This window comes from Staurois parvus, unplaced genomic scaffold, assembly GCF_062004578.1.
Source record: "Staurois parvus isolate SC_StPar_1 unplaced genomic scaffold, SC_StPar_1.0 ptg000879l, whole genome shotgun sequence".
NCBI lineage: Eukaryota > Metazoa > Chordata > Amphibia > Anura > Ranidae > Staurois > Staurois parvus.
In genome coordinates this window covers 2337523-2350515 of record NW_028318675.1, presented here as the reverse complement: position 1 = coordinate 2350515, position 12993 = coordinate 2337523, and the positions used below count along the sequence as shown (strand labels likewise).

At 43.2% G+C, this 12993-nt stretch overlaps 1 protein-coding gene across 1 annotated transcript; it reads right to left on the bottom strand.

Moving 5' to 3' along the window:
• Positions 1–6947: 6947 nt before the first annotated feature.
• LOC149443049 (uncharacterized) lies at positions 6948–11334 on the bottom strand. The gene is made up of 3 exons (XM_089655991.1): positions 11281–11334; positions 10604–10745; positions 6948–10397 (listed from the first exon to the last, which is right to left on the bottom strand). The coding sequence occupies exons 1-3, from the start codon at positions 11332–11334 to the stop codon at positions 9319–9321; spliced, it is 1275 nt and encodes a 424-aa protein (XP_089512117.1). The 3' UTR covers positions 6948–9318.
• Positions 11335–12993: the final 1659 nt, after the last annotated feature.

The following is a 12993-nucleotide window of genomic DNA, read 5'->3' as shown; positions in this document are numbered from 1 at the left end:
GTCTCGTATCACTTTAGATTCAGTAAATGATAACCGCCGGGCCAAACAGAGCGCTACCCCTCGTTTTTTAACAAATGCATTAGCAAAAAAGCACACAGGGAAATCTCTATGAATACACCGTGGTGTGAAAGAGGAGACAAAATGGGTTTCCTGCAGAGCACCTACTGTATATCAGCTCCGAGGAACTTATAACGAGAAAAAACCTTGAGATGCTTAGAGGGGATCCCAAACCTGCACATTATGGGAGAGTAAGGGAACAACAACACTATTAGGTCTTAAGGTGGACATAGAAAAATGCAAGACAGCGATGGGGAGACCCACACATCCCCCCGTAGGGGAGATCAAGAATCCAGGACCAAATAAAAATTCTCAAGATGACCCTCAATAAAAAACAATAAAAAAATAAGGAAGAAATAGGGGAGAGACAAAAGACACCCAGAAAATGGCTATCGTCAGTTCAAGTGGTAAAACAACGATATGCAGCATAAAACAGTAAAACACCAAATAACCCAGACACAAGGTCAAGGAATGGAAGAGTCTCCACCAAAGCATAGCAGTGGGGGGAGTCTTCCAATTAGGAAGAGCACATAGACACTTCCCGGCACCATGGGGTCTGTAACAGACATGTATAAGAAAGGTTCCTAACCCCAGAGAAATAGAATACCTGACATATATCCAATCTAGTCAGTAAACAGGTAAAAAGCAATACAATTAAAAAACAAAATATTCCTTTACCTGTGAAGAAAGAAAACTCACTTTTCTTAGGGGGATTCAACACATTTTTAGCTATGCGGTCACACAACCTTGGGGCTCTCTATATACAAACTTTGGTTGGGTTGGTAAATATTTCGATAAATATAGTTAAAAATGTGGTGAATCCCCCTAAGAAAAGTGAGTTTTCTTTCTTCACGGGTAAAGGATTTTTCCCATGCAAAAAATGCTACTATGGATGTACAAGAACTAAAGGGATTAATCAGAAAATAACTAATTTTAAAGCAACAAGTACAAATAAAGGTGATTTAATGAGAGATTGTATTACATACAAGACAGAAGGGGGAGTTTATGTGCTGGAATGTAGCTGTGGGATGTTTCAGGCTCTACAGAATGAAGCAGGAATAGTAGTCATGGTTACCTAGATGCATATACGGGCTTTTCCCTGACGAAGCCACGTGGTTGGTGGTGTAACGCGTGGCGGCGGAGCCTAGTGACATAATTACCAGCTTTTTACAGAGCGGAAGTTTTGAAATGCAAATCGCTATGTTACTGCTTCTATCATCTGAGAAGAATTCCGTTTTACCTTGTTATGGAAGGTGGTGCCTGTCATCTGCTGACATCTAGAGCATCGGAATTACCAGGCTTGGTTGACCTGTATTCATTCATAGGTCCATGGTAGGAGGAGAGTGGCCATCCATACGATTTTTGAGGTGGAGGAACATTGAGTTAAGGTGGATCACCGTGTTTTTCAAATAGAATTTATATATTCCGATCACATCGTAGTGATTCTTCACCATTCAAGCACTTTATTAGATTTTCACCTTTTAAGCACTTTATATGTATATTTATATTTCATATTTTGATTGAACTATCATGTTTGAATCTGTTCCCGTCTTTATATAATTTAACATAACATAATATAATACAATATAATAGAATACAGTATATCTCCTGACATTTAGGGGTCTATTGATAAAAACATTTGTCTAGCAATCCACTCAGTGACAAAGCATGTACATTCCTTCTGTGTGATGGGAAACAATTTAAAATGATTTTTGACCTAAAATGGAAAATGTTGCATTTTGTTAGAATTTCTATGAGGAAGATCATATTTTCATCGTTTTCCATGGGAGTTTTTAAACCAAATAATAGACAAGGGTCATTTTCAGGTCTCAAGTCCCACAAGGGACAAACTTCTCCCCAACTGAAGTATTTAGTTCTGTGTATAGAGAAGGAATGGAAGCCGGGACCCCTCAGTGCAGGAACAAGGGGGGAGGTGATTACAAACACCAAATAATCCCGTGGTGGTCCCCACATCCTCTAGTCTAGCTGAGATGTCATTGTTCTGCCAACAAGAAGGATGAACAAGATGAAGAGACGCGGTATATGGAAGTATTCTCTACGTTTCTGCAGACACAGGGACCATTATTCCATTATTCCAAGCTGAGGGATTCTGTGAGAGCTTGGGAATAAACATCACAATGGAAGAAACATATATTCATTGACTTAAACCCAAAAACCCACAATTATAGTGAAAAAATCAAGACCCAAAGAGATTACCCAAAAATAAAAAATATAAAATATATATAAAAGAACAAAAATAAAATAAAGTTCCAATATGCAAAGAGTCCAAATAATGTGTCCAAACAAAGATCAATTTCTTGATAGGAAGACGCTTCCTACTCCACAGAAGAAGATGCAAATCAATCACAGGTGCTCTTCAAATACCTCAAAAAACAAAATCTCAACATAGTATATTACCTTTTAAATCCCAGAACTAAAGTGCCACACGTGTATCATGCAAAAAAACACTCCAGTGTCACAGCACTCATGTGAAAAGAAAATTAATAAATATCACTGCAAACTATATATAAAGTGCATAATTACCCTAAAACCAACAGATTCCAGCTTGTAATCAACCACATATGTACAGAGTGTCCTTAGATTGGTATCCTCTTGTTCCTCAGGACCTCACAAACAGACCAGGAATCAGTATGTGAATTATAATCATATATAAAATGTATTGTAGCCACTTACATATAAAAACGATAAGATCAGCAAGACAGCATCCAACTCCTCATGCCCAGTATACGATCCCCTTTCCGTGTGTAGAGGGTCTCCCGATCACCAGATAATTCCCCCTTGCTACTCCTATCCAGCACTATCACTTTGTAGCTCTGGGGGATACCTGAAGTGCACCGTTACTCTCCAGCCTCCAACACACAGGGATTCCAGAATCCAAAATGGCTGCCGCAGCACTTCTGGGAACGTCACGTGCCCTGGACGCGTTTCGTCTCTTCCGGACTTTGTCAACAAGGATCTGTGGGTTTTTGGGTTTAAGTCAATGAATATATGTTTTATTAGTACTTCAGGGGAAGGATATTGATATGACTTTAAGGGATTTCTGAGGATTTTATATATATACGTGTGCTGATTTATATTTATTCTATCACAATGGAAGAGTTTCTGTCCTCCAATGTAATGAGGACAAGAGAAGTCCCACATCATGGATTATACACTGTGTCACAGATAAAGCACACACCCACAATGACTAGCTAACCAAGGCATGGTCAGCCCGTGACTTGGGGTAAAGAGGGAATGAGGACTTTGAGCATATAAGACTGGTGAGGATACCCTTTCACAGCCCGCACTACCTCTGGCCAACACTAGAGGGAGACTCTACGCCAGCTGGCTGACCACACACAGGCAGATACAAATCTTATATACAATCTGGTGCACACGAAGGGTTGAGGAGCAGTCTAGCAATTGGCACACCCTTCTAGGAATCCTCCAGCTATCCAACAAGCTAGAACCCCAGTGTTAATCACTCTTCCACTGTCCACACCAGACACACAACAAACGATAGCTTCCCACCAACCAACAGTTTGTCCACAGACTCGTCTGCTGGTCCACTACACACACAGAGCTCTCCGTCTGGCAGATCTGCTATGTTACAATCTGCAGACAATCTGCCAACACACAGTGCAATTGCATACAGATTGGCAATGAACTTAGACCGAGCACATAGACTCTACAATACAACAATCTCTCTGGAGATATGAGCCCGAGCTTAGTACACAGAAGTCACTTATTCATTTTATGATGTAATATCCCGAAAGTGGGTAATGCATTAAATATGTACAAAGAAAAAAAAAGTTGCAGAAAATACAAAAATGCACACAATTGGCTATTCACAATAAAATAAAAGGGAATAAAACCAGAAATAGAACTTTTACCAAGATTTATCCTGTGACTGGAGCAAGTCAGAGAAAATCTGTGATTCACCAGTCACATGGAACCGGCTCCGTACGAATCACCCCGTCCATTTCTCAGGGTCCTCAATTTATTAAAATATGGATGTGGGCTGCACATTAGCCCTTGGCCAATCAACCCTGGGGGGTGTTCCTGTAGCAGCCCATAGGATGTTCTGGGTTCTGAAGTGCCCAGAGCTGAATGGTCCAGGAATGGTTTGGATCACTTGGTCAGGGATAGAATTTCCAACACCAGTGTGTTAGTCTGAACAGAACAGTACCAATCGCTGTTCAGCTGTCTCAATTAGGCACCATAGAACCGTTTTGTGTTTCTCTGGGATTCCACAGGGGCTACAAATACAGTTTTACATGCAGATGTAGCCTACAGTGTGTCCAAACAGAAAGAAGTATTTTCATCCCTCTGCAACAAATATTTTAGCTTTTATGAGAGATGAAATAAATTCCTTTGATTTGTGGATATAAATCAAAGCTGACAAACACTTCAGAGCCTTCTCACGGTCTCCTGCTGACTCTTGTAGCCAAAATGACTAGGATTCTTCTTCTAGGTTCAAGAAAGTGGCAAACTCTGGCTACATAGGTGACAATATTTTATTGACATCTAGGTGTCACCTCCAGCCTAGAAGATGCTCTGTCCTTTCAGATGCTAATTGAGAACATATGTGTCTGACTGATTACTGAATACTGATCTGAAATAACATGGAATTAATCTAGATCTACAATTACATATTTCTACTGATCACATCTCAGCTACCCAACTCTTAAATTTATGTTATGCACTGCTCCAAAAAATGAAAGGAAGACTTTGAAAACCCATCATATCTCAATGGGGACAAATCTGCTGCTGGATCTCTATACTGATATGGACTGGATAATGTGTTAGGAATGTAAGGATGCCCCATCATTTGATGGAAATGAAAATTATTGACCTACAGAGGACTAAAAACAAAAACACCCCAAAAATCAAGAAAAAAATGATACAGCAGGCGAATCCATTTTACCGAAATGTAATTGCAGCAACTCAGAATGGTCCTCAGTAGTTTGTATGGCCCCCAAGTGCTTGTATGCATGCCTGACAATGTTGGGCCATGCTCCTAATGAGATGGAAGATGGTGTCCTGGGGGATTTTCTCCCAGATCTGGACCAGGGCATCACAGTGCTCCTGGACAGTCTGAGGTGCAACAGGGTGGCATCGGATGGACTGAAACATCACATCCCAGAGGTGTTCTATTGGATTTAGGTCAGGCCAGCATGGGGGCCATTCAGTGGTATTAATTCCTTCATCCTACAGAAACTTCCTGTACACTTTTGCCACATGAGGCTGGGCATTGTCATGCACCAGGAGGAACCCAGGACCCACTGCACCAGGAGGAACCCAGGACCCACTGCACCAGTGTAGGGTCTGACAATGGGTCCAATGATTTCATCCCGTTACCTAATGGCAGTCAGGGTGCCATTGTCTAGCCTGTAGAGGTCTGTGCATCCCTCCATGGATATGCCTCCTCAGACCATCACTGACCCACCACCAAAACGGTCATGCTAAATGATGTTACAGGCAGCAGAATGTTCTCCAGAACCTTTCATGTCTGTCACATGTGCTCAGGGGGAACCTGCTCTCATCTGTGAAAAGCACAGGGTGCCAGTGGTGGACCTGCCAATTCTAATGTTCAATGGCAAATTCCAATGGAGCTCTATGGTGCCGGGCAGTGAGCACAGGGCCCACTAGAGGATGTCAGGCCCTCAGGCCACTATCATAAAGTCTGTTTCTGATTGTTTGATCAGAGACATACACACCAGTGGCCTGCTGGAGGTCATTTTGTCAGGCTCTGGCAGTGCTCATCCTGTTCCTCCTTGCACAAAGGAGCAGATACAGTTCTGCTGGTGGGTTAAGAAACTTCTTTGGCCATGTCCAGCTCTCTTAGAGTAACTGCCTGTCTCCTGGAATCTCCTCCGTGCTCTCTTCTCCTAGAATCTCCTCCGTGCTCTCTTCTCCTGGAATCACCTCCGTGCTCTCGTCTCCTGGAATCTCCTCTGTGCTCTCGTCTCCTGGAATCTCCTCCGTGCTCTCGTCTCCTGGAATCTCCTCCATGCTCTTGAGACTGTGCTGGGAGACACAGCAAACCTTCTGGCAATGGCACGTATTGATGTGCCATCCTGGAGGAGTTGGACTGCCTGTGCAACCTCTGTAGGGTCCAGGTATGACCTCATGCTACCAGTAGTGACACTGACCCTAGCCAAATGCAAAACTAGTGAAGAACAGTCAGAAAAGATGAGTAGGGAAAAAAATGTCAGTGGCCTCCACCTGTAAATTCCTGTTTTGAAGGTTGTCTCATTGTTGCCCATCTAGAGCACCTGTTGTTAATTTCATTAACACCAAAGCAGCTGAAACTGATGAACAACCCCCTCTGCGACTTACCTGACCAGATCCATATCCCAGGAGTTTAATTGACTTGATGCTAGACTCGGATTAAGTCTCCCTTTCATTTTTTGAGCCGTGTATTATGAATGCTAACTCTACAAAGCTGCAGATCTGTGAGAGTTCTTTTCTGGATTCTTCTGTTTATAGATTACTGAGACCTTTACAGTAAGATGTGCATTTCCTCATGTAATGTTCTATTTGTGTGTTTTGTTTTTTCTGTTGGTTGGACTGGATGGATTGGTGTCTTTTTTCCATCCAGATGAACTCTGTAACTATGTAACAAGGTGACTCCAGTAACACTGCTGAGACTCATTTCGTTTTGGTGAAAAGGTACAAAAAGAAACCTCCCTGTTTCCATATAATTCATGCTATATGAAAAGACGTGATGGGGATAAAATACCAGATTGTCTCATAAGAATGTAGGACGTATATTATGGTATGTTTGCTGATTTGTAATCCCATGATATATATTTAGTGTGTTGGAGTTTATCGGTATTGTTAGGAATATTGTATGCATGCTACCAAAGCCGTAATCAATCAGTAGATCAGTATACAAATTATTCTTTTATTATCTCTCCTCTGTGTGTACAACTATTATTCTAATTGCTTTATGTAATCCAACCTCCTGATAGTTACAATTCTCCATTTAATCACTGTTACACCAAAACGTAATCATTGTAAATGAGGAATAATATCTACTCTCCAAGGCATTCTATAGATTTCACAAGGGACAACTTGTTATAGTGAAATATTCATTTTTCCCGATCACAGATTAGTTACTTCCATCCCCAAATAAACTCAGACCAGACAATTCTTATCCAAGGATGACACCCAGTGGCCATGGGAGGTAATGCTTGAGTAAACGTGGGTTAGAGAATCAGATTTCCCAATCACAGAGAAGGTTCCACCTTCTGGGCCAGGTTTATTCAGATTTTGAGAGTGTATTAGTCATAACTACATAAAACCGGCAGGAACACTCACAGAGGAAGGACCATCTACACAGCCATCTGGAAGGTAGACATCATCTCAGACTCAGATCATCTAAAGACACTCATCAACTGAAGAAGAAACACCATTTTGTGGAAGCTCAACCCCAACCATTAATCAGCAGCCATCTTTGAGTCTGATCATCAGTTCTGTAAAAGATGACCTGATACTTGGAAGGTAATTACATATTTTCTGTTGATTTTGCTTGCTTAGACTAGTAAGTCCTTTGCCACATTCCTTTGTAACCTAATAACTCTCCCCATGATAACATCACTTCAAGTTAAGTCATTTATAAAAATGTTCCTGTTCTTAGGCCATACTGGTGGACTATTCTGCATAGTTTATTCCTTCTGCAGGAGACAGATTATTGTCTGTTTTTATTGGTTATGATGTTTACAGGGAGACTAATTATTGAATTTAATTCACTCTATTTTAGAGCTTTTACAGAAACATCTTAGTGTCAGTGTAAATCACAATCTGACTATTATTTATGGTGTTTGTAAGTGACTTATGTAAATAAATATTGATTTTCATACTCTGCAGTCTATACCTACACAGATCTTTGAGTTCTTAAAGAATTTTTCAGAATAATTAAGTCAGTTAAATTATTTTTATAAATAATTTTTTTGTATTGGAGATACTGTGATTTGATTGATTTGGCTGACTAAATCAATTGTTCGGGTGTTCCCTGACAATTTGGACACTAGAAGGTGCTAATTGCTAGGATACTAGCGTCATCTAAAGGCCAATTGAGGTATTTTTGGTTTAAAATCAATGGATAGTTTAATTCTGTGGTTTTATGTAATTTATGTCTTCAATGTCTACTGTACTGAAACCACCCCTGGCACAGTAAACTAAGGGGTCTATGCAAAAAATATGTTGGGGAGTGTGACAAGCATGTGTCCAGCCTTGACAAATTCTGGCCATATTTTAATAAACTCAGCTATTTCCTATAATCGTCAGCTCCCTCTAGGGGCCATAATGATGTATTACTTCCAAAATACCTCAGTCAGGAAAAACAGTTCAATACCGCATTATGGCCACTAGATGGAGCCAATGATCATAGGAAATCACTGTATGAAAAGACCAACATGTGACATGGCTGAATGAATGCTGGTCATATTACTTCATCTATTCTCTAAGTGGGGTGGTATCTATTGGGCCAATCCCTTTTACAAACCACACATAATATCCCCCTTCAAAGTGAAAACAGAAACGATTTGCACAAAATCAAAGAGTAGAAATATTTTCCGGTGGATCCCCTCTACCCAGACCCCATATGTAGACATAGAACAACAAGCTGTGTTCCCTCTCGTGCCGCACTCCTCCAACCACCCAAACCCACACAGAAGCCAAGGGAAATAATGAGAGGAAAGTTCCCCCCTAGTTTGGGGCGGAGTTCTCCTTCCCTCCTGTTGGGGGATGGGAGAAGGATGGACTGAAGACAGAGAGACACTTCGGGGTCAACACTGTTCTGTAGAGCCTTGAAATGAAGGACATCAACTTCAGAAGTTCTTGTTGTCTGTGTAAAGTTCCCCGATAACGAGATCTGGGCTCTCCCGGCTTCTAGCTCTGTAACCCGCTATATCATTATCAGGAAACGCAACTCCGACACCCAAGAAGGGCTGAAGTTGTGTCCTTCATTTCCAGGATCTACTGACCACTCTGCACCCCGACATTTACTGCACTTCATCCATGTCTTTGGGGGCCTCTCATCTCCTTATCAACTGTTTCTTCCATGATGAAGATCAGCCATGGAGTATATCTGAGGTGTATATCAGGGGGTGCTTCTTCCCCACATGAGACCTGGGATGTCCAGCAACATTCATCTAGAAGACATTTCCCGCACTCAAGGCACTAATACACCTCCAGGGTTGTGTGGGACCCCTGGTGTATGGGAAGACAGGACTTCAGTGAGGAACACTTCCCTCACTCAGGACAGGAAAGTGGCTTCTTCCCTGTGTGAGATCGCTGATGTCTGTAAAGATTGGACTTCGTTGAAAAACATTTCCCGCACTCAGGACAGGAATGCGGCTTCTCCCCCGTGTGGCATCTCTGATGTGCAATAAGATGGGATTTCTGTGAAAAACATTTCCCGCACTCAGGACAGGAATATGGCTTCTCCCGTGTGTGAGATCTCTGGTGTGTGTAAAGATTGGACTTCCGTGAAAAACATTTCCGGCACTCGGGACAGGAATACGGTTTCTCCCCCGTGTGAGATCTCTGATGTGTGTAAAGAACGGACTTCTGTGAAAAACATTTCCCGCACTCAGGACAGGAATACGGCTTCTCCCCCGTGTGAGATCTCTGATGTGTGTAAAGATTGCACTTCCGTGAAAAACATTTCCCGCACTCAGGACAGGAATACGGCTTTTCCCCCTTGTGAGATGTCTGATGTATGTAAAGATCGTACTTCCGTGAAAAACATTTCCCACACTCAGGACAAGAATAGAGCTTCTCCCCCGTGTGAGATGTCTGATGTGTGTAAAGATTAGACTTCTGTGAAAAATATTTCCCGCACTCAGGACAGGAATACGGCTTCTCCCCAGTGTGACATCTCTGATGTCTGTAAAGATTGGACTTTTGAGGAAAACATTTCCCACAGTCAGGACAGGAAAATGTCTTCTCCCCCATGTGACATCTTTGATGTGTGTAAAGATATGACTTATTAGAAAAAGATTTCCCGCACTCAGGACAGGAAAACAGCTTCTCCCCCGTGTGAGATCTTTTATGCACATTAAGATGGTATTTATAATGGAAACCTTTCCCGCACTCATTACAGGAGAAGCTCTTCCCTGTTGGAAGGCTGGCCCAGTCCTGCACAGTCTGAGGTTCCTCAGGATACGAAGAATCCGATGGTCCATCTACACTGGGTGGTGCCGGATGGACATTGGAGGGAGCTGGGTTTTCTCCTGGACTATACTGTGTGATGTCCTCATCTTCTACTTTCCAGTCTGGAGACAAAGTGAGACAATCCTCGGAGGTTTTCCTCATCTCCCGGCCATGGACTAAAATACAAAGACAAAGAGGATTACTAGACAGGAGCTGATTGGTTCCCCCAAACCAGGACTCCGCCCACAACAGGCAGGATGGGAAACACAGCTCAGGAAAGTGACCAGGGTATTACAGGCTGATATCACCCAGTCCTCGCCCTACTCTGGACCAATCAGTGAGCAGTATGGGTGGAGGAATGGATTTAGTGTTCATGACCCACCTGTGCTGATCTCTGTAGGAGTGTCCTCCTCTATAAAAGTCCCCGTTATTCCATCCTCCTCCATAGACTGCTGATCATCCCTCACATACGCCTCTTCTTCTTCTGCTTTCACCTCAAATTCTATATCGATTGGATCTCCACTCTAAATCAAGGAAATGAGAGAAAATATCATCTGTAAAATATAAGGTCACATAAAAAAAACTCCACACATTGTCTCCACAAGTCCATGTTCTAGATGCTCCATCCCACCCACCTTGTAATAGTGAGGGATGGTGTGACCTTCCTGTGTGGAATCCCGGGAATACAGAGGATGGGGACATCTCTCTGGTGGGTTCCCATGACTGGATCCATCTGTAGGAAACACACACACTGACTGAATCCATTGTTTCTATGTGTTTATCAGATGATGGGGGATCTAGGTGGATCCTCCGTACTGCTCTCTCCTTTACAATAAAGTCTCCTCTTACCCGGTGATGTGAGGGGCGGCTGATTGTCCATCATGACGTCCTTGTAGAGATCCTTGTGTCCTTCTAAATACTCCCACTCCTCCATGGAGAAATAGACAGTGACACCCTGACACCTTATAGGAACCTGACACACACAATGATACAGTCACCATCCAGACACATCCCTTGTCTGTTACTGGAGAATGTCCCAGAATTCCCGGCACCGCTCACCTCTCCTGTCAGCAGCTCCATCATCTTCTTGGTGACTTCTAGAATCTTCTGCATGTTGTGTCTCTCAGGGTTTAGGGAGTCACATGGAGGCACTGTGATGGTCATATGATCACCTGACTTCAGAAGAGGAACTCTCTATATTGTGGAACCAATAGGAATATCATGTTAGACTCCCAGAATCCTCCTCACCTCTCCGGTCAGGTCTGTGTTTTATTAATAGAGATAAGAGTGATGTCATGTGACCTCCCAGAATCCTCCTCACCTCTCCGGTCAGCAGGTAGATGATCTCCAGAGTGAGGTTTAGTATCTTCTCAGTCATGTGACTCCGGTCCTCCTCCATCCTCATTGGTGCCATCATGTGATCTATACAGGTCTCCTTGTAGACGGATAACTTTGGGAAATGAAAGTAAGAATGATTTGGATGGTATTGGTCACACAATAATAGGATGTGGATGTGAGGGGGAATAGGAGGGTTGCTGGACAGTGAAGAACTACTCCCCCCATGGGAAGATATTTAGTTTGGACTGTTTAGTGTTTGATGCATATTTGAGGTCCCGGGACCCTCTTGTCCTGCCAGATCAGAAATCCCCTTTTCTCTGTTGGGTTTGTTTGGTCTCTGAACTGGTTTTGATGAGTTTTAGATCTGCAGACAAGGAATGATAAATATGATCCTTCCTATGACCTGTTTGCTCTGAGGCAGTGCTGTGAGGTCAATGTCAGCTCATCATGATGTCCAGGAAGGGGAACTTACTGACTTTTGGCCTAAGTTTCTGGAAAATCAGGATAATTGGCAGAACTCCGGCTGCAAGGCTCCAATCTCTGGCAGCCTGCTGACTGACAGGAGTGATGTCACTGTCACTCTCTGCAGTAAAAGAAGAGCTTGGATGGGATAGCAGGAGGATGTTGCTGGTGGAGTAGAGAGCTGTGGGGGAGGAGCCTGTTCTCTTCCCTCCAATGACAGCCTAGTATGGGTAGAAGGAGGACAGGAGGGGGACAGGTTTGGTTACCAAGTATACTGTAGGATCCAGGACATTTTACAGAGTGGTGGTGGGTTCCTGGGGCACTGAATTCCAGCACCTGGCACTGCCAGAGCCTGTGTCATGGGAAGGTATTGGAGTGTCTCCTGAAGATGTTCAGCACTGACCCCTGACTACCTTTTAGTCGATAATACACCAACAATCCTCCTCTAAGAATAAGTTCCCACCAAGGGGTGAAGGACTGTCCTTCATTCCACTTGGTATCGTGGAATATATTATTTGACCAGTGAGATGGTAAGAAGGTGAAGGTTGTCTTCCTTTCCTGGTAGGAGTTCTGTAAGAAGGTCTGGAAAGTAAGTGCAGGTAAGAGGACAATCAGAGACCAAGAGCCCCCCTCCCTACCTCAGAGTTCCCCTGAGCTCTACAACCTTCTCTTCCCTCAGAGCCCTGCTCCCCGCCAACCCTATCCTACCAGATTCTTTCAGCTACTCTCCCCCTCAAAACCCTTGAGCTCCACTACCCCTTAGGGGACCTAAAGTCCCTCATCCTCAGTAACCCCTGAGAGACCCCTCAGCTCCTCTACTTCCCTCAGTATTTCCCTCCCTCTGACACCAATGATGGAACATATTCTTCATGGCCGGCTGGGGAATGTTTTCTTCCTCCTGAGCAGCAATGTAAGGGGCTCTATGCTCCATACTCCTGACCCCGGCACTCCATCATTGTGTTGGCTGCATAG

Bases quoted from the DNA above. Each gene is read 5' to 3' on its own strand.
- LOC149443049 (XM_089655991.1), bottom strand. From the start codon at position 11,334: ATGCAGAAGATTCTAGAAGTCACCAAGAAGATGATGGAGCTGCTGACA. The intron at 10,746-11,280 runs GTGAGCGGTGCC...TCCTTGATTTAG, and splicing joins TGGAGCTGCTGACAGGAGAG to AGTGGAGATCCAATCGATAT. The intron at 10,398-10,603 runs GTGGGTCATGAA...TTTGTATTTTAG, and splicing joins TCCTACAGAGATCAGCACAG to TCCATGGCCGGGAGATGAGG.